The sequence below is a fragment of the Dermacentor andersoni genome, chromosome 4 (assembly GCF_023375885.2).
Source record: "Dermacentor andersoni chromosome 4, qqDerAnde1_hic_scaffold, whole genome shotgun sequence".
Lineage (NCBI taxonomy): Eukaryota > Metazoa > Arthropoda > Arachnida > Ixodida > Ixodidae > Dermacentor > Dermacentor andersoni.
The window spans coordinates 32,249,122-32,274,007 of record NC_092817.1 but is presented as its reverse complement, the minus strand read 5'-3'; the positions used below and the strand labels follow the sequence as shown (position 1 = coordinate 32,274,007).

The 24,886-nt window shown below is 42.8% G+C and overlaps 2 protein-coding genes across 3 annotated transcripts in view; both read left to right on the top strand.

Moving 5' to 3' along the window:
- The window catches only part of LOC126536868 (C2 domain-containing protein 5), a 68,726-nt gene extending 59,892 nt beyond the window's left edge, over positions 1-8,834 (top strand). The window contains exons 26-31 of the mRNA XM_050183893.3: positions 538-619; positions 1,474-1,548; positions 3,301-3,347; positions 5,655-5,780; positions 8,407-8,553; positions 8,705-8,834. Coding sequence (XP_050039850.1) covers positions 538-619; positions 1,474-1,548; positions 3,301-3,347; positions 5,655-5,780; positions 8,407-8,553; positions 8,705-8,806 — 579 coding nt within the window. The 3' untranslated portion in view covers positions 8,807-8,834. The remainder of the gene's footprint in view (positions 1-537; positions 620-1,473; positions 1,549-3,300; positions 3,348-5,654; positions 5,781-8,406; positions 8,554-8,704) is intronic.
- Positions 8,835-10,833: 1,999 nt separating this feature from the next.
- Positions 10,834-24,886, top strand: part of LOC126536888 (uncharacterized) — a 47,406-nt gene continuing 33,353 nt past the window's right edge. The window contains exons 1-11 of one of the 2 annotated variants that reach the window (XM_055073574.1): positions 10,834-11,012; positions 11,279-11,316; positions 11,392-11,437; positions 12,674-12,735; positions 13,871-13,919; positions 14,240-14,286; positions 14,363-14,408; positions 19,763-19,850; positions 20,295-20,457; positions 22,070-22,435; positions 23,963-24,086. In XM_055073574.1, the coding sequence (XP_054929549.1) occupies positions 10,934-11,012; positions 11,279-11,316; positions 11,392-11,437; positions 12,674-12,735; positions 13,871-13,919; positions 14,240-14,286; positions 14,363-14,408; positions 19,763-19,850; positions 20,295-20,457; positions 22,070-22,435; positions 23,963-24,086 (1,108 nt within the window). In that variant the 5' untranslated portion in view covers positions 10,834-10,933. The remainder of the gene's footprint in view (positions 11,013-11,278; positions 11,317-11,391; positions 11,438-12,673; positions 12,736-13,870; positions 13,920-14,239; positions 14,287-14,362; positions 14,409-19,762; positions 19,851-20,294; positions 20,458-22,069; positions 22,436-23,962; positions 24,087-24,886) is intronic. The other variant, XM_050183930.3, reaches the window with a different exon arrangement.

Here is a 24,886-nt window from a genome sequence, read left to right as displayed (position 1 = left end):
GCTCCTTGTGGAAATCTGAGCTACAATATTGTAACTGGGTGCTCCCAGCATTTATTTGAAGGTTGTGCATTGGAGACATGTTTCTAATGAAACGCCGTGTCACTCAAATTTCCAAGGAGCATTGTTAAGAAGTCTCTGCATCAGTTGGGCTGTTGTACAGTTGGTGGAGTTGAGAAGGAGGGCTGAGTAGAGATGTGTTTGTGAAATTGGGGACTGTCAGTGGCTACACTAACTTTACCCTGGTGTCGAATGCTGGTACGGTGGAACTGACTAGTGCAACTTGTGCATCTTGCTCTAAGATGACAGAGAGGTGTGCTTCCTGCTGCCATTGCTGCCAACTTCACGTTCTGCATCTGCGTAACCTTGGCAGTAATGCCACAGGCTATCACAAGACTGTGCTGCAGTTTTCTTTGGTCATGAATTCACGTGTGCCTATTTATTGCTTGGAGCCCTGTGTGTGTGCCACTTCTCCCTTGTGTGTCACAGTTGTTGGCGTCACTCACAAAATTGTCTGCTTTTGGTATGTGCGTCCATCAGGTGGCTGTTGTGGGGACTGCTGTCAGCTTGGATGACCATACTGTGGAAGCTCAGACGATCACCAAACCCAAGCCTGTGTCAGGTGTGTTCCCCATCTCTGTCTGCTTGTGTCTGCCAACAGCTTCTGTTTTCTGCCTGCAGCTTTCCACTTGCAGCATTTAAAAAAATGGGGGTGTCCACATATATGATTAGTAATGCAGTCCCTACTTAAGGTGATTGTTTGTCATCAAAAAATGCCACTGAGCAGAAAACTTTCCTTCGAGTGGGATGCAACCTCATGACTTCCTGGTTGTGAGGCAGGAGCACTAACCACGGCACCACAGTTTTTATATAAAGGTGAAGGAAAATAGTGGAAGCCTTTTATGCAGCTCGATGCACATGGCATGAGGCAATTAGACACGCCACTTTGTGTGTGCTTCTTGGAGTATTAGTCATGAGTTACAAAGCATTGCAACGCTATAATACGCTACCGGGAAAAGGCCGATGCGATGAGACTTGACACTTAGTACGTGCTCTGTAAAGCACCAGAGTCTGGTGTATGAAGCGCTGGTATGCTATGTGTGACAAGGAAAAGGTAGATGAAATGAGATTCACAGCTTTCTGCATGCCTCAACTGTATTGGGAAAAATATTGGCAAAAGTATTGGCTCCAGAAGTATTGGCGCTAGCCCGGTGGACAGCGTGCAGTGGACGGCTAGGCCCATGGCGCCCTGAACTGAGGATGCCAGCAGCTTAGGACGAAGATAATGTCTGCTATTTTGATCAATAAAGTTTATTACTGCTACTGCTACTATGCAACTTTAAGCCTTGGGCTCCGGTGCTATTAACTACGCCTATGTGATGTGGGTATGAAATAACTATTTTTATTAGCATAAAGACTTTGCCTCGTGCACGTAATGATGGTAGCTGACTGGAGGTGTTTTCTCTATACATGCAGTCTCCATGGAAGCAGAGCAGGAACTCATATTTAGAATGGATGAGGAGAAACACACAGACCAGGTGCCATCTCTTAGTGAGTATTTCAATATTTTCTTTTCATTTTCAGCCTAGCCAAGGTCATTTTCATGCCATTGTGAACTGTCGTTCCAAATGGTAGGAACCGCAGAACTAGTGCAGGAACTCCGGATAGGAAGTGTAACAGTTGTGATTTGGCTCAGAAGTAATACAGAATGTAAGATAAGCTAAATTTTCGTATTTTGTTGGCACTACTTTGGAACACCATGGAGAATGGTAGATAGATTTCTAGTTTAACTGTCGTCCAGGTCGCTTGCTTATTAATATAGTATTGACATGACATTTCCTACTTTTCATTTTTTGCATTAAATGAAGGTCCTGGACCTCGAAATCCAAGGAAAAGCTTTGGAAAGCCTCAGAGAGCCCTAAATAATTATGCAAACCAGTTTCAACTTTGTTTCGTAGGAGATGCATGCGTCGTGATGGTTTGATACAGAAAATGGTCACGTAAGAGCAGAACATTGTGACATTCTGGTACTTGCTCAGTCTCGCTCGATGGTCTGCTATGCTGCTACTCATTGCATGGCCTGATGCAGCAGCATAGCAGGTTATCAAGCAGGCTGGAGTGAGTGCAAAAACGTCACAATGTCCTGCTTTTACATTACCACTTTCTGCATCATGAAGTTGCGACAGATGCATCTCTTAGGAAATGAAACCGAAAGTAGTTTGCAGAATTATTTAGGGCACTCTGAGGCTTGCCAGAGCTTTTCCTCTGGTTTCGAGATCCAGGACATTAATGCAAAAAATGAAAAGTACGTAAGCACCCCTTTTAAGCAGCATGTTCACTGGCTATCTGTGTGCTCTTGCCTATTTTTTTTCTATCCCCTTTTCTCCTTACAGGGTAGCTAACTGTCTGATTTATCACCAAGTCTTTCTCTGTAGTTCCCATTTTCTCCTTACAGGGTAGCTAAGTGTCTGATTTATCACCCAGTCTTTCTCTGTAGTTCCCATTTTCTCCTTACAGGGTAGCTGTCTGATTTATCACCCAGTCTTTCTCTGTAGTTCTCATTTTCTTCTTACAGGGTAGCTGACTGTCTGATTCATCACCCAGTCTTTCTCTGTAGTCCCCCTTTTCTCCTAACAGAGTAGCTAACTCAGATTTATCACCAAGTCTTTCTCTGTAGTTCCCCTTTTCTCCTTACAGGGTAGCTAACTGTCTGATTTATCACCCAGTCTTTCTCTGTAGTTCCCATTTTCTCCTTACAGGGTAGCTGTCTGATTTATCACCCAGTCTTTCTCTGTAGTTCTCATTTTCTCCTTACAGGGTAGCTAACTGTCTGATTTATCACCCAGTCTTTCTCTGTAGTTCCCATTTTCTCCTTACAGGGTAGCTAACTCTGATTTATCACCAAGTCTTTCTCTGTAGTTCCCCTTTTCTCCTTACAGGGTAGCTAACTGTCTGATTTATCACCCAGTCTTTCTCTGTAGTTCCCATTTTCTTACAGGGTAGCTGACTGTCTGATTTATCACCCAGTCTTTCTCTGTAGTTCCCATTTTCTCCTTACAGGGTAGCTGTCTGATTTATCACCCGGTCTTTCTCTGTAGTTCCCACTCTGTCTCATCCAAAGCCAGGAGTCACAGCTAGTGCATTTACACCTTGGCAACTGTTTAGCTTATGACAAAGATGTTAATTTTTCTTTAATGTTGGAAATTTGCAAATCTGCTATGCTATCTCATTCATTGCTCACAATATTACTTAGACCTCATGTCATCGTGTCACATCATTGTTGAACATTTTTCACTTCCACAGGTCAAAAGCACGCCAGAATTCCAAGGCTTTCCAATTTGAGATACCAGGTAGGTAATATTCAGTGGCGTACTGCTTACAACTAATTGATGCAGGAAAAAAACATTTTTGTTTTTTGTTGGTGTCATGTTATGAATACATTAAAGCATGCAGTTTTAATTATAGGGAATAAAAAGATGCTTCCAGTTCAAGCTCAATGGAGAAACTGATTTGCTTTTTTGAGAGTGGGTGTAATGGAACGCTGTCAAATGTGTGTGTTTTTTTTTGTTAAGGGATGTATGCTTACAGTCCACATGCAGCATACCTGCAGATACAACAGACCATTCTTACAAGTTTAATTTGCCTATAGCGTTAATGAAACAAATTCCGGTTTAAACTGACTATTGGTTACAACGAACAAAATTTTGAACAAATATTGTCTACATGAGCCATGTACAACATACTTTGCTGCAGTGACGTGTGTGGGGCAGTGGACTGCACCCAACTTTTTCCGGTCACTTATGAAAAGTGCGAAAATACACTTATTCTTAAGGAACGAACACGCTACTTGTGAAAAATTTTTCTTGGTTATGAAGCGAAAGCTACTGGGGCAGAGTTTCTGCGCATGTATTCATATGTAATTTAGTCTGGGTGAGCTTGGTTTTGTTTTTGATTTTTCCACCCTTGCATAACTCCTTTACTTTTGAAGGCAGAGACAATTATCTCGGCATGAGTTTCTGAGGCCAATCAATGTTTAAACACATCCTATATGTACAGAGTTCTGAACAGCGAGCAACACAGAATGCATTGGAACACCGAAGCAGCCGTAATATCTTGCGGCAGATCAGTCATCTTGCTCACTCGTTTGTACATGCCGACGGTTGTAATTTTCAGATGGGATTGCTTGGTTTCCACGTAGACTCTGCAAGTGCTTGTTTTGTGTGCTTTGACTTTCTTTTGTTACTGAAGCTGGTAACAAAAACTGGAAACAGGCTCTCAGGCGAGCTGTCAAATGGGACTACATATTAGATGGGATAGCAAGCGACGAACATTCACCAGAAGACATTTTCTCAATTTTGCCTTTGAGGAATGTGTAAACATGCAACAGTCTCAAGTGTGTGAAACTCAAAAGAGCAAAATGAAAATAACCCAAAAGATATCAGCAGCTGTATGGCTAGTGTTACACATCGATTCAAATTAGGTGCTGTAAGAAATTTTAAAAATATTGTTCTTTATTTTTTACGTAAGAAATTGCGAGCAAAACTGTGGGACTACTTCCGGCAGTGGTGCAAGAGGTGCATTTTGGTTCCGCAGGCTTCGCTTCATAGCCAAGGAAAGTTGTCTGCTGAGTACAGCAGTAAGCTTCCTGCAGTGGAGTAGCCCATGATGCCCTGCCAGCTAACACAGAGATTTCGTTATGGTCACGCAAGCACCTCACCGCCACGACCGCTCTTGGCTTGTTGCCGATAGTGCTGCTAGGCCTAATCTGCTTTGCTTCAAAGCCGTAGTGTGTGACGCCTCAAAAATAACAGCCGACGATTCCAAATTGCATCGTATTAAGAATGCCGTATTTCTCATGACATCAATTTGCAAAAATTAAGTGGCAGCTGTTCGTGGCGTCCTGCTTAATTGGAAAGTCAGCTTCGCCTCAGTACAGCGTTGTTACGCGGTGAAGCATAGATAAAGTATTGCGGTGAAGCATACCAAAAGTGGAAAGGGGTAATTGTCATGGGACACGGTATGTTTCCCTTTATTACAGACGCGTGCACCCGCCGTATCCTATCACAGTACGAGCACCTATACGCCTAATAAGTGTACTGGCAGGCCTTTAGAGCTGTTTCGTACGTGCCTGTAGCGATTTGAGCCCTTGGAGGCAGTAAATAATTTTTTTTGGGGGGGGGGGGGGGGGGGGGGGGGGGCTGCCCAATTTTTCGGACGTTCTCGCGGCCCCTACGAAGTTCGAAAAATCGGGCGTTGACTGTATTTAGTACAAGTAACAATATATGTCTTCGATAAATAATACAACAGCTTAAATAATACAATACAATACAATACAATAATACAACCGCATTAAATTGACTCTCACAAGTCCTTTTTCTTTCCTATTGTGTGCTTTAATTACACTTCTGTGCTCATTTTAAGTTTGTTCTTATTTTTTTATACTTGTATGTTTGGCTTTTCTATCACAGAATGAAGTGACTCATGAATCCACACTACTAAAATCTAGATAATGTAGCCTGTGGTCAAGGAAAATAGACTTATCTATAAGCGCTTACCTGACAGATAAAAAAAGTCATGCTACTATATCACAGTCTGTGATTTGATTTGGGTTTCTTAAATTTTGCTTTCTTGTTGTACTTATGACCTCATCCTGATAGGAACTGTGCTGTGGAAGGCATGGCGTTGACCTGACATCTCTTGACCATGTGCCAGGGGGAAAGATTGAGAAGTATTTGGGAAACCTAGACTTCTTTTTCATTCGTGAAGGTACAAGCATACGAGAGGTATGAAGCCATATTTCATGAAGTCCACTTTCATGCGATACTCAGAATTCCACTTTGCTGCTTTTGTTGGTGGTTAAGTATCACTTCAGCTTGACTGGTGGTGCTCTGATCTGTGTTGAAGGGTTTGTAGAGGTTTTTAAAACCTTGAAAGACCCTTAAAGCTTTTAGCTAAGCTTAGTGGTACTTGTTCAAACATAACAACCACAAAGTTGCTTTAATCCAAAAATCCTGCTAATCCAGTCAGAGAACATAATCTGTGTAGGCTTACTCTCTAAGCCTTCCTTGAATAACTTTTTCATTTCTGTGCAATGAAAAAAAAAATGGTGTTTGTTGTTGAAGATAGCATTTTTATTTTCAAGCTGTCAAACATGACATGCTACTGGAGAAAGAACAGTCATCTCGGTTAACCAGTCCAGTGTAGCTTTTTGTCATGATAAAAGAGGTGTAGTAGTTGCTTGTCCTTCAGCTGACCAATGACTGTGTTTTGCAAGCAACAATTATTGTGGTTGAAGTCTGATTATAGGTGCAAATTTGCCTTGCTTTGTGGCCAAATGCAATAACTGCACTGCAATTAATAGGGAATGTGTACTGTATTTACATGGCAGTGTAAGGCAAGTGCTTTTCCAATGAACCAGGCTTTGTCACATAACTGGAGTGGTTCGAAAAAGCTGACCGTAGACCATGTGCGTTATTTCACGAGTGGTGTTTACTACATTTCTAAGGTGCATAGTGGCATAGCATAGTGCAGCAATAATAATAAGGTGAGGTTGGCAAGGGCTCGACTTCATAAGGTCTCATAGTTCTTACACGGTAGAAGGAGCTACGCTAAGCAGAAGTGATAGAATGAATGAGCATCATACAGAAATCTGTTTTTAAATTACTTATGGGTATTATTTTATGTTTCTAACTGTCCTAGGCTTCTGGTTTCTGTACATGTCACCAGTTTGTTTAAATTTAAAAATCCTTTTAAAGGATACATGAACTTTGCAATCGTCAGTGTCAAATATTGGAAATCAGTAAATTAATTTCTGAAGCCAGCCAGAGCACCTTCGTTTTTCTAGGATTACTCTGCCCAACCCATGGCGCCTTCCAAAGCACGGGTTGGGTTCTGTGGTGGACAGTTCTGGCTACCTGCGGGCTGTCAGAACCAGGATGATTTTGGACTCGGGAAGTTTGGCAACTCTCTGGCTAGCAAACTACAAAAAAGAGTCAATGAGCTCTCGTCGCCATCTTTGTGGGGACTTGACATATTGCAAAGTGGCCACTTGAGGACTTCTACCTTGTTTAGCCAACTGGCTATGGTCAACTTTGGTTTTCATTACTTTTAGTGTTATCTTCTAATGTGCTGATGCACCATTCTGCCTTGTGAGGCAGTGCAATATGAGAGGCAGTGAACATTTTAAGTTTTTTCCTTTTGTGTATGTGTGTGTGTTCCGCAAAGCTTCTTTTTGTGGACAGCCCACCGTGCTCACACACGTGCATGCTCTATCTGCGTTGGGTTCCGTGCAGGTTGTAGACGCTCGTTCCCACATGTTGTGGTGCCTTTTGGGTTTGTATTTCTCTTGTGGTATTCATTTTAACATCTCTCATGTATATGCGGCGATATCTCCTTTTACTGCAGTTAGCAAAGGCGATTGCAGCTAGCCAGTGTTTTTTCCAATGTTTTAAAGTTGATGTTCACGGGCTAGTTTAGTAGCCCTGGTTTAGTAAGGGCCAGTCAATCTACGTAACCATACATACATTCAATTAGTGCTCAGACTACTTTCATGTGAAGCTTTTTGGTGGTCACAGACGACGTGTATTAATTTTCATGTACCATCTGCAGCCCCACTTCCTCCAGCACAGGGGCAGGAGAGAAATATCATCAGCCAAAGCATCTTTCTGAAATTGATGCCCAAGCAGGTCGGCACGAAAATTTATGTGTAGAAGACGTACCCGATATCGTGTTTTTTCATGTCTTGTTGAATATGGTCAGTCAACATCAACTTGCCAACACTGGTAGGCAACGCGATCGCCTCAAGGAGGTATCCTCGAGCAATTACTTTCGGGGTACAATCACTTGTATGTGATTTCGTGTCTTGGTATCAGATGCGTCAGCAGTCGCTTGCTGTGCTGTGCCAAGTGCGAGGCTGGCCCATTGCACACCCTGTACCATGTGACGTGAAATCTTGTGAAAGTGATCATATCTCCGAATTTCATCACTTGACAATACTGCTTTAGCTCTTCAGCAAGCGTAACTATATAAATGGGCTGAATGCGCTAAGTTCACGCCAGCCTCTGCCATGCTGGCAGCGTGTTTAAGTTTACCCTGCAGTCAGCTATCCTGGCGTTCAACTTTGCAACCTTCAGGCAGCTTCAGGTTGTTTTAGGATCCCAGCCCGCATGACTTCCTATCAGGACCAGAACTACCTAGCTGCCATCTGGCTGCCAGAGACCTTCTGGAACTCCGAAAATCGAAGAGGCCCACTGACTTTTTTTTTTATCATGTGTTCTTGTTGGCATACTATATAATATAATTTATTTCACCAAATTTATTGACAGTAATTGATGTGAGAGTGAGGACTTCTGTTGTTACCGTGAACAGCCAGTGACAGTGCAAGTGCCCATTTCCTTTTCTTGCTTACAGGAAGGTGGCCTGAATGGCTTCGTGCAAGGCTTCATGACTGAAATCTTGGCAATAGTGAGAGCTCACGTGGCGTCGTTAGGAGGCAATGCTGTTGTGGCTTTTCAGATGACTCAGTGTATCTTGCTGCACAATCCACACAAGAATCAGGTCAGCTGCCCTCTTAGATAAGCTTTAGAAAGAGAATGTCAATGCCATTGAACTTCTTCAATTTTTGTTGTCTGTTGCTGTTTTGTAAGGCTGTCCTGCTGTCCCTTATTTTATTTGTAGTGTGTGACACAAATGTTATTTTGCCTTACAGGGACAGTGCTTAATAAATGTGGCGGGTGATGCTGTGCTGATCCACTACCACTCACAGATGACTGATGCAGAACCATCTGAAAACACATTGTCACCTTGTTGAAATAAAAAAAAAAGCTCTCTTAAAACTATATGGCATGCTGTATGTTTTTCTCTCTGCTTTTATAACAGCTTTCCTTTATCACTGCTTCTTTCATAACTGCTGTATAGCTGTTATGTGCTCCTCTCTTGATTAAAATGATGTAGGGCAACATTATTTTTTTTTATTATTTATACAAGTACCTGCAGCACCACAAGGGCATTATTGCACGGGGGGACAAATTGAAGAAAAATGAACATGTGACAAAAACTTGGAACAGCTAAGCACAGGTGGTAAAAGTAACAAAATACGTAACATCGATGAGTCATCTCGACGGCAAAATGGCCTTCAGTGAAAATGCGGTACTAAATTGCAAGACAGAAATGGAAAGGGTACACTATCGCATGAAGTGCAATGCCAGCCAAATGATATAAAGAAAACGGGATGATATACTACGACAGACTGCGTGACAATAAAGACAGAAACTCTGAACACTTTTTACATTCACTAATGCTCCTGGGAAGCCTATTCCAGTGTGCGGAAGCATGCGGAAAAAATGAATTACAGTAGACATCAGTACGACAGCGCATTTCAAGAACTTTCAGCTCATGATCACATCGTTTAGAGATGAAGTGGGGAGGGAGAATGTACAAGTTCTTATAATTGAAAACCAGCCCTTTGAGTAAGCGTGTCCTGTCACACTTTGTCTTCGCCCATGTGCTGCGCCTATTGCTTGTCAGGCTCACGTAGGCTAGTCACCGCTCAATGACTGATTGATTAACCTTGTGATTAATTTATTAATGCTTTGATCAACTGACATTAAATGGGCAAATAAGGCAAGCTTTGTACCCTGGTGTCACTCCTTCACTTGCACAAGAACTAACGGAACTATAGTTTCTCTTCTAAGATAGTGCCTTTAGGTGTTTTGAGACAAAAGCCATGCAAGCACTCTGCGCTTCAAGACGATGGAGGAAAATTTTTGAATATCTTTTATCTATGCCCAGGCCTAATCGTAATTAAGATCCTAATGAAAGCTTTATGAGGTGACAACAATTCATAAGGGCAAAATAAAGCAAGTGCTTTTTTCAATGAACTGGGCTGAGTTACAAAGCAAACTATGCATTGTGAGTTGAGACAGGTCTGTGTGTGTCTCTTTTTCACCCTAGTGATCAAACAAATAGCCCTAGTGAGAAAGGCAGATCACTGATTCGTGTTGAACACATTTATACAAAGGCAGTTCATATAAAATGTTATGTTTTTTATTGTGACTAGCTTTCTTTGGCTCCTTCGGATGTGTTTCTTGGTTGGTGGTCAGTGGTTGGCGTGTGCAAGAAATATCTCTAGCTCGTTTGCTCGCTCGTTCGTTCGTGTGTTCGTTCGGGCTGTTCGCCTACATTGATAGTCTACACATTTTTTTTATTCGAAAGATCCGCTGCAAGCCCTGTAAGGTAAATAATTTAAAATAAAACGCACGCGGACAGACGGATGGACATCAAATAACTGCATGCAGCTCTGTGCGATGCATACACTACAACATTGAACTTTACGAATTTGTTTGGCCTCCCTATGCATCTTGTGCCTGATAGCTTTGAAGGAAAGATCATTCCTGTTTTTTCAGCTTTGTCAGAGGTAAAAATGGCTGTCGATTATATCTGTGTCATTACATTTTCTTGCGGGGAATAACTTGGGTTTAGGTACGGGCCCGGGCGGTGTGTAATGAACACTTTTTAATCGCATAAGAGCTGAAGCGGGGGTATTTGTCTTTCCAATACCACAAAAATTATAATTGTGTCTTCGATATTACCGAGGCGTCTGCTTACGCGCTTGCGCTCAAGGACGAGACTGTCGACACGGCTGAATAAAGTTTCGGTTTCGTTTTGCAATTTTTTTTTACACCTGTAACATTACTGTGAATATCAAGCACACATCACGGAAACGCTACATTAGATGTATTTAAACGGTTGCGGTTTAGTGCGTTTAGCGAGGCGCTGGTTTAGCTTTGTGCATCGGTTAAGTTGAGTTGAGACTATTAGCGCCTCTGGTGGGTTTGTTCGTAACTGCCAGCATCTCTCTTCTGACACTGCTCGTGGCGTTCATCGCCGAGCTCGTAGTTGGATATCGCAAAATGTAATACAATACCGCACAAGAAATATGACAGTTAAGGTATTCATTGACCTCGCCACACAGCCGTTCGTTGCTGACTTGGTGTTTCCCGACGGACTTCCAAGAGGTAAATTTTTTTTGAATTTGCAGGCGCATTTGCCAGCCGCGATCGCTACTGTAGGCCTACCTAGATTGGTCCGAACCGTCCGAATGCAGCGCCACAATTTTTGGGCGTGCGTTGGCGCTTGCTTGAGAGGCGCAATTTCCAAACTTTTGCATTGCTTATTGCACACATTCACACGCATGGGATAGTAAACAATTGATGCACCGCACCTGCCGTGTCATGACTTTGCTTTTGTGCCAGTTGTATAAAATGACTTAAACATATTTCAGGTGGTTACGTGACGCTGTTTGTTGGATGCTGCCAACGAGTAAGAACTAACAGAACGTACAGTACTTGGCATTTACTTCCGACTTACACTTATTTTTGTGCTTGTTTCAAACAGACTCCTCAGCCTGGAAAGCAAGTTGACCGCATACCTTTGCAGCAAGGTAACGTCGTCCTTCTACTAGAATGAGAAGAGGAATCGAGGGGCCCCGAGTTTCGTTAGTCAACCATATGAACCCAAGAAAAGTTCAGGGGAAATTGTTTGTTGTGTTTAATTGAAGTGCAGAAATGATAACAGAAAGGGCAGTGAAAGTGGACGAAAACGTACCGCCGGAAGTAGCCGAACCCAGCCATGTTTTGAGGCTACAACATGTGCATATGTTGAGAGACGAAACCGCCACTTTATAAAAATTTGATTGCTCAAAAGTAGACAAGCTTACGCACCCTGCTAAGAGAAAACTTAACAGAGACTAACCCTCTTTAAAAATTTGATTGCGCAAAAGTAGGCAAGCTTGCGCGCCCTGCTAATAACCCTCATTGAATTTAGTTTGTTCACCACAGTGCAGTTGGAATGAGTTCAAAATAAATCAGTTTACATTTGTCATTCTTTTACTTGAATATCCTTGAAGCCGTACACACATTCAAGAGGCATACTAAAAGCACAGAACAACACATTATTATTATTTTTTGAAGGCTGATGACACTCCGTTATTCAAGCTGTGCCATACTATTTTGGAGGCTTAATTTATTTTTCCTCCGGCACTTCCCACTTCACACACGCTTCTCTGACCGTTGTAAAATAAAAAGTGCTCTGCAAAAATGCAAACTTAATGAAAACAAAATAAAGTTGCGACGTGCTGAGTACATATGTTGCATGACTGAAATTTATTAAAAACCCTTATAGAATATTTGGTATACTTTTAAAATCTTCGTGCTGTTGTTGTTGCAGATTATCTATTCATAAGGCGTATTAGTAGCATATGAACAATACAGCATTATGCAAAAGCCTTTAAGACAAAATACGTGATGATTTAAGGAAAGTTTAAAAATTAGCAATGGATTCGCTAGTGACAATTCAGTTGTCGGCTATGTTTGAATGCTCAACATGGCGCTTGCAATGCACCTTATGATTTACCGATTAAGGGAGATATTAAAAACTGGCAAATAGCTATGCCATGGGAGGGTTGAACTGGCAGCTGACTGTGAGGGAAGAACTGGTTGGGCTGGTTTCCACCAGCCAGGTGGGAACTGAATACTGGTGGGATATATGCACTGCAAACCAAGACTATTTGTTCTTGCTGTTAAAATAGACAAATGCAATAGATATGGTGGATCAGCTGACCAGTATGGAATTCGTAATGGCTTGTATTACAAAACTTCAACCTCTTGTGCTGCTTCAGGTGCCAGTTCAGGTTCGGCAATACCAGTTGTGAGAAAAACATGCCACAACCAGACCTACACGGTAAGTGTGTGCACAGCGTTTTACTGCTGCAAATGTCGCACAGCCATGGAGTAAAACATACAGAGCACTCGCCAATGCATTTGCTTGGTTCTCTTGCCCTCAGTGCATGCAGCACACCACTGTGCTCTGCCTCTGCCGCTCACCCTCTCCACAACAGGTCTTCTCTAGTGCTTCTCCCTTCCTCCTCTTGTGCAGACTGTTATCACAAATACAGCATGCCACGTACCATCAAAATTGGCTATTAAGCATCCAGCTTGAGAAGTGGCTCTTATGCCACTGAAAGGGTGCTGCACAGCAAGCAACAAGCAAACACAAGAAAAGAACATGTCGGTTGTTTGATAAATATTGCAGACTTAAATCAATCCCTTTAATTTGATATAGACTGGTCTCAAGCAGTTGTTGATGTATGCTGTATTGTTTCAGTCATGATTTTTAGTCTTCAGCTGGGGCATGTTGGTTTTCCTGTCTTTTGTTGAATTCGAAGGTGATTCTCATGGCGCATGTAATGGATTTAGGTTGTTAAGCTCTTTCGATGGTGGATTAGCAAATTCTTGAACTGTTACACTTTCTGATCGTTGTGTCAAGCAAACGACAACACATGAGCATCAGCAGCTTGAGCCGAAGCAGATGAGAAATATTTATGCACACTGATGTGCAACAAGCAACGTACAGCAAAGCTGAAGCGGACGGCAGATGGGGTGGATGCTGTGACTGCACTTGGCGGCACAGCAGTGAAAGGAACGTGCCATATCTGGTGGCTGGCATGGAGCATCTTCAAGTGTCGCCATCTGCATAACAATTCTCAAAACTGCCCCCTCGCAAGTTCAAGGAGGGAACACTATAATCAGATCAGTCTGCTCACTTGTTTATCCTACTTCAAGCACACAGTAGAGTACCTCCGATACATTTTCCAAGGGGCAGTATAACGAAAGTGACGCTGGGAAATGCACTGAAGTGCATTGTTAGCTCTAAGATGCTGGGCTTCAGCCAGAGGTGTGGGGGCTCTAAGTGGCTTCAGCGAAGTTACAACTGGAGAAAATTAATGGGAAGTGTGTTAGTGGGATTCAACTGCACTCATGATTGTATTTGCATTAAATAAAGCTTAACATAACATGTCATTTTCATATGTTTACAGGAATTCTGTGATGGAAAGATTTATGTGCGATATGGGTCTGATGAAAATGGTAAGTATTATCTTTTGCTTAAATAAGATATAGAAAGATGAAGTAACCTTACTGCTGCAAGTAAAGCACAGTGGCAAAATGGATGTGCTAAGGTTATTCACAGTGGCTGTTTGCAATTGATTGTGCATGGTCTGTGGTGGGTGTTGTTGTTGTTTGCATAATTGGCTTTGCGTAGCCTGTCTACCGCTATTGTCAAAGTTTTTGTGTTGCAACTGTTATGCCTAAAGGCTGTGTGCTGAATTTTAATGCGGCATACAGCTTGAATTCTCTAGCATTGAAATATTCACTCTGGCTCCTCATTATTTTGTTATTGTGGACAGGTGGCACGAGTTTCCCTTGCAACCTCAGACATTCTTTTGAATCTGGTGTAAGTACAAAGTTCTATAGTAGCAGTATCGCCCAGTGCAACAGAAGCAGTCAACAAAAAAGCATTTTCTTTACAGGTATTGACAGAGCAGGAGCACCGCAGACTTCATATTCAAAGAGAAGGTGTGTCTGCATTGTATTGCCTTTGGTTATATTGAGTTAGTCCTTATGCCACATTGTGACTGTTACTTGCACTTATGACATCCAACATGGTGGCAGGTACATGTGCCACCAAGAGATCCGAGCCCTGAAGGAAGATTTCATTTCATTTCATATACCTCACAGGCTCCAGAAGGTGTATTGCGTGAGGGGGGCGGTACAGATAACAATTGTGGAGCAAAAACATGTTTTTTTGTTACATAAATATGAACAGAACGAGCATCAAATAATAAACAAAGAAAGCGAAATAAATAAAGATAAAAATAAAGGAAGGTAAGCTAACAGTTGTTAGCTTTTCAGTATACAGTAGAGCAAGCAACCTTAGAACAAATGCTTACATAATACACAACAATGAAGTTAAGAGCAACAAAACTAAAACAGATACTTGTTTTTAGCTAAGTACTAGGCAAATATTGCACTGATTTTTTGCCTGAAGGTTAATGGGTCGTTAATGTCAGCAATGTTATCAGGAAGACCATTCCACAGCGCAATCGCACATGGCAAAGCTGAGCAGTTGAATGCATTGGTGTGACCGAAGTTGTGTTGGAAACAGATGATAATGCAGGCATCTAGATGTGCGAGAGGGACGAACGAGTGGTGAAGTAGATTGGCATACATTATGCATGATTGTATGCAGAAGACAGAGTAATGCTATATTCCTGCGTGATTCCAAAGATGAAAGCGAAAACGACAACTTGATGTAGTTATGCTCGAAAATGGGCTGTAATCTCTGACAATGAAACGTGCAGCGCGGTTTTGGATCGACTTGAGAAGATGGATTAGATATGCCTGACGAGGTGACCATATAGAAGCTGCGAATTCGAGCTGGGGTTGCACTAATGTTTGGTAGGCTATCTTTCTGGTGAGGGAAGGAGCGCTACGAAGGTTACGATTTAGATATCCGGGAGTGCGCGATGCTTTAGCTGTTATTTTCTCAATGTGGAATCACCATGAAAGGCTAGGCGTTAGAATAATGCCAAGGTATTTGTATGAAGATGTGCGAGCAACGATACTATTGCCAAGTGAGTAACTGAAAATAGAGTAGGATATTTTGCAACTAAACGTCATTAGATTGCATTTGTTAGTATTCAGGGTCATTTGCCAATCCAAACATCAGTTAGTGACACATTGAAGGTCATGTTGAAGAGCGATATGATCAGCGGGGGAGTGGATTTGACGGTAGATAATGCAGTCATCTGCGAATAGTCGAACATTGGACTTAATGTTAGATAGCAAGTCATTGATGAAAATCAGGAAGAGTAAGGGTCCAAGGATACTTCCCTGAGGTACGCCTGATGCTACGTTACTGAAAGGGGAAGAGTATTGGTCAATGACAGTGGACTGCTTTCGAAAAGACAAAATGTTTCTTATCCAATAAATTGTTAGTTTGTCAAGGTTTAAGTATGAGAGTTTAGAGATTTCACACTTAGAATTATGAGCTGTGTTCACATGTCTGGAAGTAGATGGAAAGGGCATTACTGTGATGTACACTGGTCGAATGGAAGTTCGGGTGGGTATTGCTGAAGAGCATGTAGAGAAAAACAAACTACAAAGAGCATGATTTCAGGCAGTCAGTCTTCACAAGGCAAACTGTTCTGATGCTGTTCTCTCTCTGCTTGAGGAATCGTGAGAAATGCACACATTGCGCGTTGAATCCTGGGAATAGCATGCCATACGTGGCTTGGCTTGTGGTAAATTTGCGGGCTGCTGTTTGCTGAAGTTGCTGCTGCTTTTCCAGCCATGCCACTGACTTTTTGCTTGCTGCATTTAATGTCTTAGAAGGGCTGTGAACTACTTCTTGTCTAAGTAAAGAAATGCATTTGAAGGCAAAGTAGTCTATTTGAAAAATACTTTACCTCAAAAAGTACTTCAGTGCGTTCAGCAGAAGTGGAGTTGTTGGCAATAAAACACCCCCTTTGCGGTGCTTCAACTCCTTCTTCAGTGCCTTGCACTGCGAAGGCTATGGTGGAGCGGGGCATGCCCACAACGCTGTCGCTGTCACAAACGTCACTGTGGCACACAGTTCAAATCTGATTTTGAATGTTAATGTAGATTACACTACTTCTGATTTTGACACCTACAATGTGTCAAACGTAAAGCCTTCGAAACAAAGTTTCAGAGGCTTTAGCCAAACATAAGCCAAGTGCGGTTGTCCTCAGCAAGCCGCAGTGTGCTCAGCCAGCAGACTTGTCGCGGTACCCCACAGTGGCCGCTGTGTCTATGCTGTGTAGCAGACCACAGCCACATGCAACTGTAGTGCGTATGCACAGCATTTTCTTTGTGCACGACAGGTCTTGGATGTGTGTTTGCACTCATATGCCCCAGTGTGGCCCTTCTGCTTGGTGCGGACCAGCTTTGTCCTGCACCAGCTTGATCAACAGATAGTAGCCACGTCCAATTTGTGCATTTTGAATTGCTATCAATAGCTCAATACGAAGTGAAGTCTGCCAAGGCGTAGGAGCAGCCATGAGTGAGTGCGCACTGGCAAGCGTGCTTGTGGTCTGACCTTAAGTTTCTCGTGGTTTGAGGCTAATTGAGTGCTGAAAACTAGCCAAAATTAGTGAGACCCGATGGCTACGACACCGATCAGCAGGTTGGCCAAAGTTTAATCCCAATGTGGGCAGCCACGGCTCAGCTTGAGCAGACAATAGCTGGCTTCTTCTGGAAGTACGTAATTATTATCAAAATTCAAAAGCAAGTTTTTGCTTACTTCAACTTGTTTATTACATTTAGGCCATAAATAGACACAGTAACAGTAGGAAGTGCACTGATCTAAACACCCTTCTTGATTGGTGTCAGCTATTGGCCAATAGCAACTGCATATCGGAAGCTGCTATATTAGAAAACAAAGCGTCCAGAAAAGAGTGAGGAGCAGGCTTCTGTTGAAAATGGACTGTTTGAAAGAAAGGTTACTTCGCACTCCGCTTGCAAGAGCCACACACCACACATGACTGCAAAACTTGGCTGAGATGTTCACAGCAGCATGTGCTATGCATGGACTATGTTTTTTCATCAAGCCTCTGTGGTGGTTCAAGACCCCTTTAAGTACCTGGCCTCAGTACTTGAAAGCACTGTTGTCGTTGCAATGGCAACACTAAATTTGCAGTGTCCACACGATTAACTTCCTGTTGCTATTTCCAAGCAGAGCAGATGATGATCCCAGCACAGCTAGGTTGGGTGACTACAAATTGCTGCTTCCCAAGTGGCTTCGGTGCGTTTCCCCATGATTGCTCCGTTTTATTTGTTGTGGCTATGGGCTTCAAGGTTGTTGCATGACACTCCCTGTTATTTATTTTTTTCCTATGTGGTGAAGGGTAGAGTATTTACACAGCAGGAGGATTTTGCAATGTCCTATAAATATCCTGGTGTTCTTCTGAAACTTAGATTTCTAAACAGCACGTTTATTCCTGCTTGCTCATCGGATGTGCCCATGCAAGGGTAGTCTTGGAGCAGAATGCTTCACCTGCTGGTATTGGTGATAGGAATGGGATTCTTATCTCCATACGAGACTGGTGGTAACACTCTTGTACCTGTTTTCTACCACACATACTAATCAGGACAATCGACATAGTTGCATTCCTTTCTTGTGATAGCACAAGAACATGAACTTAGTTAATCGTCATAACCCATGTGTGTGATGTCTCATGCTTGCTTCTGGTGCACAATATTGTTACGGTGTGGCTTTGTCATTGGTGCTGCAAAATAAGTTTTCTTGGTTGGCCACATTCACAGCCTCTTTCAGATGTCTTCACATATACAGTTAAACTTCGATATAGCGAAATAGGAAAAGTAGACAATTTGCTTCGTTATATCGAAATTTTGTTGTATTGAAATTCAAACTTTTATGCAAATAAGTACAGTTGCCGATCGATTTTTCTTGCATGGAAAGGGGCTCCAGAATTTTCCGAATTATCGGGCAATGTAAAATAGAAAACTTGAGAAAATAATTTTGTTGAATTTGGGAGTCAGCGATGAATGATACAGTGTCATGCCATGTCGACATCTTCACATAGGCGGTATGAATTGAGCGAAGCCAGCCGCGCCTTCGCATGTACTCTGCCCCCGTATTTGATAGCGTCGCCCGCACTGGGATGACGCTATCACTTACCTGCCCACTTACCTGCCCCGCACCGTCCTTCTCGTGCGCTTGATCGTGTTGCCGCGAGCTCGCTCCCCTTCCCCTCTTTCCCTTTGCTCGCTCGGGGAGGCAGCACTTGGGTGTGAAGCCACCATCTTTCTTTCTCACCGTCGCACACTTTCACTCGCTCCTAAAGCACAAAATGCGCGGGGTGCGATAAGATCTTATTGCACTTGGACTTTACACTGACCATGATGCGGCTTGACTTCGGCGGTCGCTCTTGTTGCGTCGCACGCTATTTGAGAGATGCGTTCTCTAGCAGCCGCTTGTAATTCATCATTTCATCGTCTATGTCTGCGGAAGTTTCCATTTACTGTCTCAGCATTCCTTTGCTGCAGAAGCGAAATTTCGTTATGTTGAAATCGCATACAAACACACTTTGTTATATTAAGGTTCTAAATACATGGTGTTCTATAGACAAGAGATTATGAAAAGTAGGATACTTTGTTATATTGAGGATTTTGTTATATAGAAGTTTGTTATATTGGGCTTAGCTATATATGCCTGATGATAGATATTAGAATAAAGAAAGACTTGAATGTTGTTATTTCTATACCATCTATTATTCGTTTACGAAATTAATTTTTTCATGATTATTTGAGGGGATTTTTGAAGAATTGACAAAAAAGGAGCTTCAAGTAAACATGTAGCCCTATGTGATGCAGTTACTGCAAGCAACCAGTTTGCACATTTGTTGTCTGTTATCTAAATAGTATAGTCCTCTACAACGTTAGGCTTGAGCTTGGTCTCAGTGAGCATCTTGTGCTTAATATCCTGAGTACCAGAACACAGCCACAGAAGGTGATGAGTGTCTACCATAGACGCAGGACCTAGGCACTTGGGACGCATTCTGTGGTTGTTGTAGATCCCTAGGCCCACGCCCCAGCAGCTAGTGCAGTCCTGACACCTGCTAATTTTGTTTACAGCTACCATGATCTGCCATACAAGGAAAACCATGCTTAGTTTGTTGACATCGAAACTCTCACAGACGGCTTGCACAGGACGTCAAACATGAGTATACCAGCGCATGGTTCCACACTGTAGCTGGAGATAAGTGGTTTAAAGTAAGGTGCAACGCTTCGCTATGCTAATAGTGTTCCAACCTACTCCCTCAAATGACGTACAAGCCATCTCTTTTTGTTGTCGTTTGGTCATAATAAGTTACTATGTATATTTTCAGTACCCGAGCTCTGTGGAGACATCACACCCATCCAGAAGGCTGGGGATTGCCGTGACTGTTATTACTGCGGATTCATAAGCTCTTCAAGGTAGGCCTGGTGTGTATGCATGCGCAGGCTTAATGTGGGACATATAGTGAGTAGAACTCACGTACCACTAACAAAACGGCATTTTGAAATTGCACGTGAAGCACTTGAATAAGTTGCTGAGAGTTTACAACCTCTAGTAACGATGTTGGAAATGTACCAAGTGTCATGCAATACATTTGGAATTTTAAAATTGATTGATATAGTAGAAACAGCTTGGAATTAAAACTGCAGCCCTTCACTGCAGTCTCTCTCTCATAGCCTCAGTGTAGCTTTGGTAGACAATCCATCAGTCACTCTTCTTGCAAATGAAATTGAAGTTTTTGGTGATACATTATTAAAACCGATTGCAATAATTTGTGCTTTAATTATTGGTGTATTAAATTCTGAACTAATAATATAGAGAAAGCAATGACCTATTTTTTATTTCACGGATCATTTGTGCAGAGATCAATCATCACATCATGAAGTTAATCATGGAGGAACTGCACAGTCATGCATACTGTGCCGCCGTGTCTTCAAGAGCGAATCCACTCTCAACAAGCACCTGTGCCTTCATGTTCAAAATGGATTCCACTGCAGTGTATGCAGGAAGTCCTTCCTCTCAAAGGTGGTGCTGTTTTGCTTATAGATAACTGGTTCATTTGTTTGTAGAGGTACAAAATACTTGTCATGTTTAATTGTGTCAGTGCCCCCTATCATGTGTGCCATAAGGTCATTTCTTTTAAGCAAAGGGAGAATATGTTGTAATTTATTATGGAAGGCATGAAAAGTAAGAAAATCTGTGCCTTAGATTCCTTAATTGTGTTGAAGGTGGTACATTGAATAATAGAGAGAGAGAGGAAACTTGCTTGCTACTCTACTTGGAGGGAAGGAACAGGTAAAAAAAGAAAGAAAGAAAGGATAATGATGGCAATTAGAAGTGGAAGATATTACAAATTGTATGCACTATGAGCTACGATTCCTCTTATAGTCTCTTATGCTGACTATGTGAAATGGGTGCAACTTGTAAATACTGTAGACTTCCATTAATTCGACTGCATTTAATTCAATGTTTCAATTCGATCCTGAATCGGGGTCTCAGCTGGCGCCCGTGCATTTCTATGGGCGCAAATTTTCTTTACTTTAATCCCAAAATTGACTTTCTCAAGATAATTCGAACTTGACCAGTCAGCATGCACTTGACTGGATTCTATGGTGACCCCAGTAGCAACTCCTTTCAGTGTATGTCACAGTGGAGATTGAGAGATAAGGAATGCTTTGGACATGTGTCATCTTCCGTCAAAAATTCATATTTTTGGCCTGGCCTAGGAAGACTTCAAGCAGTAAACACAGCTCACAATGTTTTATTATGGTATTTACCCACCTTTAACACACACTTTTTCTTTTCAGGAAAAATGGGCAACACTATTTGCATGGCCCAATCGGATACAAAACCAAAACCGCCTTCATGGCATTTATAAGCTAACACGAATGCATTACGGTGAAGCTGATTTGAGGAAAGCATCTGCCATTGTGCAATACATTTTTCTTGCTAAAAAATTTGATGTGCGTTAGATTTATACCGTGTTTAGGAGCTTTAATGTCATTTCTACGTTAGTTTTCTGCTTTGGGCACATAGAAAGAGGATGCCTGTTTGATTCAGGAGCATGTTAGAATCAGGCTACTACTACGTACTAGCAAATTAATCAGTAATGTGTCTTGGTGTTCTTTTTTCTGCTGCTTGTATAATTCGACCTCCTGAATAATTCGATAAATGCCATCAGTCCCATCAAGATTGAATTAACGGAAGTTAATTGTAATAGGTGCGCTGGGATTTGATAGAAGGGAACAGGGAACTTTGAGTGTGATGAAGAATGCATTTGAAAAACTTGTGTTGCACTCTACTGTAGTTTTGCTGCACTTGTACTTCAGAGCAATGGCATACGTGAATGAAGTGGCAGAAGTGTAAGCTGGCATTGTGGCCAGGGATTTGAGGTATTGCTGTGGCCTTTTTTTTTGGCCTTTTTTTTTAATGACATTTTCCAGCTTTTCTTCTACTGTTATCTGGCCTTACCTGTCCAAAAGACAACTCTTCCAGTTATTATTATTTTTTTTTTGGAATGTCTATTTCTCTAACACTGGCTGAAGCCTGTTCTAATGAAATGGATGGTTTGCAGCAGTTTATCTGTACTTACAATCTTTGAGCATGTGTTCATTTTCCAATTCTGGCTTTCTCACAGGAGCTACTTGCCAAGCATGTGGAAAGGAATGCGTGTAGCCCAGGTCCCCGGGTAGAACCAATGCAGCGACTTGAGACACTGCCGGCCGCATTCTTCAATCCTGTTTCATTGTCACCTCCTGAGGCTACTTCTGTCGATGCAACAATTTGTAGCGTCATTGCCGAAAGCCTTCATGACCACAGTACAAGCCACCTCGAAGTGGCTGACACTGGTGACACTGGAAGTGGGACAGCTGGTGAATCTGCCAATGCACCTACCATTTTGTTTGGGAAGAAAACTGGAAGTGGGCATGAGTTGCTGGGAGCCATCCGTGCTCGTCGACCTCGTTTGCCATGCCCGCACTGCCCACGATTTTGCTTTTCACAGGTACGTTTCACTATGTTCATACCCTTTGGTTTTGGCTGTTGTGCCTGTCTCGAATCGTGCTACTTTTTATTGCACCTCTTGTCTTAAGCTAAGCTGCATCTTTGTGCTTGTGGTAAATAGTGAAAGTAGAAGAAAAGACAGCTAATTTTCACTCTCATTTTGGAGACTGTCACCAGCAGTCTGTTGCCTTGATCGATACCTTAAAATTTCTTGCTCAGTTCATACTTCCTCTTTTTGACTGGTTTTTAAGAGTTAGCTTGTGCTTTTCCTTGCACTGCTCACCAATTTGACTCATTGTAATAGCCCTTATTCTGTTCAATTTTACTGGAGCTGGACAGGTCAAGCCACATGAGGCTGCACCGAGTTCTGTACAACTCACTAAGAACTTAAGAAATAATAAACATCACCAACTACATAGAATAATTAACCCTTTCGCTGTCACCGACGTACCGGTACGTCATCGCGCTTCCCCCCCACGGTGTCACTGACGTACCGGTACGTTCTCTATCGTGTGTTCAAAATTTCGCGCCTGAGCGCAAAGCAGGCGCTCCTGGATTGGCCATGCCATCTGTTGACTCTTTCTACAAGTTCGTATATTCGCTCCGACCTGTGTTAGTCCATGTATTGAAGAGTACGGTGCGACTGCCACTCCCCACTTTCTCCTTGCTGAGTGGCGCGGTGGCTCCGCGTTCGCTGGATCATGCGTCGCGCGCGTGTGGTTATGGGTTCAAGGGTTGTTCTGTAATCTCCGCTGGTTTGAAGGTTTTTATTTTTCTTCTGTTGGTGTGCCTGCTACGGCGCGTCAAGTTCAGGCGCACGTGCCGTTGCTTCTCCAAAAAGGGTGACTCGATTGCTGCTTTCGCTCTCTCGCCGCACCCTCGCTTCCGACTTGCAGCAGTAAACGTAAAGCCCTTCGAACTTTGTTTAGCCTTTTTCCATCTCCCTCTGTCTTCTTGATCACGCAACGTCACATTTCTCTCCGTTGCGCGGGCGACTGAAAGCGCATCCTCCCTGCGCGCGGTTACTTTCGGATGGCTAGGCGCGCGGGACCTTCGTCTGCTCATGGGAGCGGTGGCTGAATTCCGATTCAGAATACGAGCCGAGCTCGGATTCGGACTCGGACAAAGTCGCATGAGAGGAAGAGGGTTCCGCATCGTCAGATTCGGATGTTGAACGGATTTTATAGTCAGGCTGATGATGATGATGATGTTTACTAACAACAGCTGCAGAACACTGAAATGTGCATATTGCATTGACTATGTTATTTGTATACCAATCATAATCAAAAATAAATTGCTATGTTCATTCCCTGTTATGCTCGTTCCCTGAAACCAAGCCGACACTGGGGGTGCGTCACGGCCAGAAACGTCCGACAGCGAAAGGGTTAAAGACTAATTATCTTGCCCTCTTAGGTTAGCCATTTTATGTCAGAATGTCGGCTTTGTAGGCAAACATTGTGATATACTTTTCAGACACTTCAAAACAGGTTTGCAGTGTGAAGGGTCTAAAAATGCATGCTTCTTGCAGGCAGCTTTGCAGGTCCACTTGAGGCGCAAGCACATTACCAATGCACCCCTCAAATGCCCCCACTGCCCGAAACGGTTCTTTGTTGATACCGTATTCTACAAGCACCGGTCCATCTGCATGCGCAGTAAGTGTAGTGGGTTTTGCTATCATTTTATTTGGCCTGAAAAGGTGCTCTTCACATCTGCTATTACCTATCCTGCATTTACATTTCAGAGAAATAAAGGTAGTTTAACTATAGGACATATATTTGACAGTTTCAGCTGTGCATCGCTTACAGTTCGCTCCGCTCATATTTCATGGGCTCAGGCACTGCAGAGAACGGCATTGAGTTCACATTTTTGATGGCAGTGCATAGTGGGTTCACTGCAAAATGAGAAAGAAACCAAATGGATGTGCTGTCACACTCCACTCAATTGTCTTTGCAATGGAGCCAATGCCTCTTCTATTTTTTCAATGCCAGTGCAGTCGCTCACTCCTCAATGGGAGGCGTTGGTGTGCCTTAGTTCAGTGAGTTGCCGCAATGCGACGCTACCCAGATGGTATGACTAATTTAGCTACGCCTGCTTGCGTAACGTGGGCCTCTGAGCGCACGCCGCTGTCTGTCCGGATGAGAAGTTGTAGACGTTCTGTCCCTGCATCTGTCAGGTGTCCGGTTATTACGCGTCTGTCAGTCTTCCTCCAACTTCCGCTGTGAGGCGCCACCTAGATGGTACTCTCCCCCACGGCTGTAAAGCAGGCGTGAACGCTAGCCGACAGGGGAGAGTAGGAAAGGATGATGGGAGAGGGTGGTGAATGGTAAAATTATCCACATCTGGCTGGCATTAAAAAAATAGAGGCGCTGGTGGAGTAAATGCAGCATTCTGCTTTCTGCTGCCGGCATGAGTGCTGTATGCATCTGCAATTTGTTGAGTCATACAGGTATGA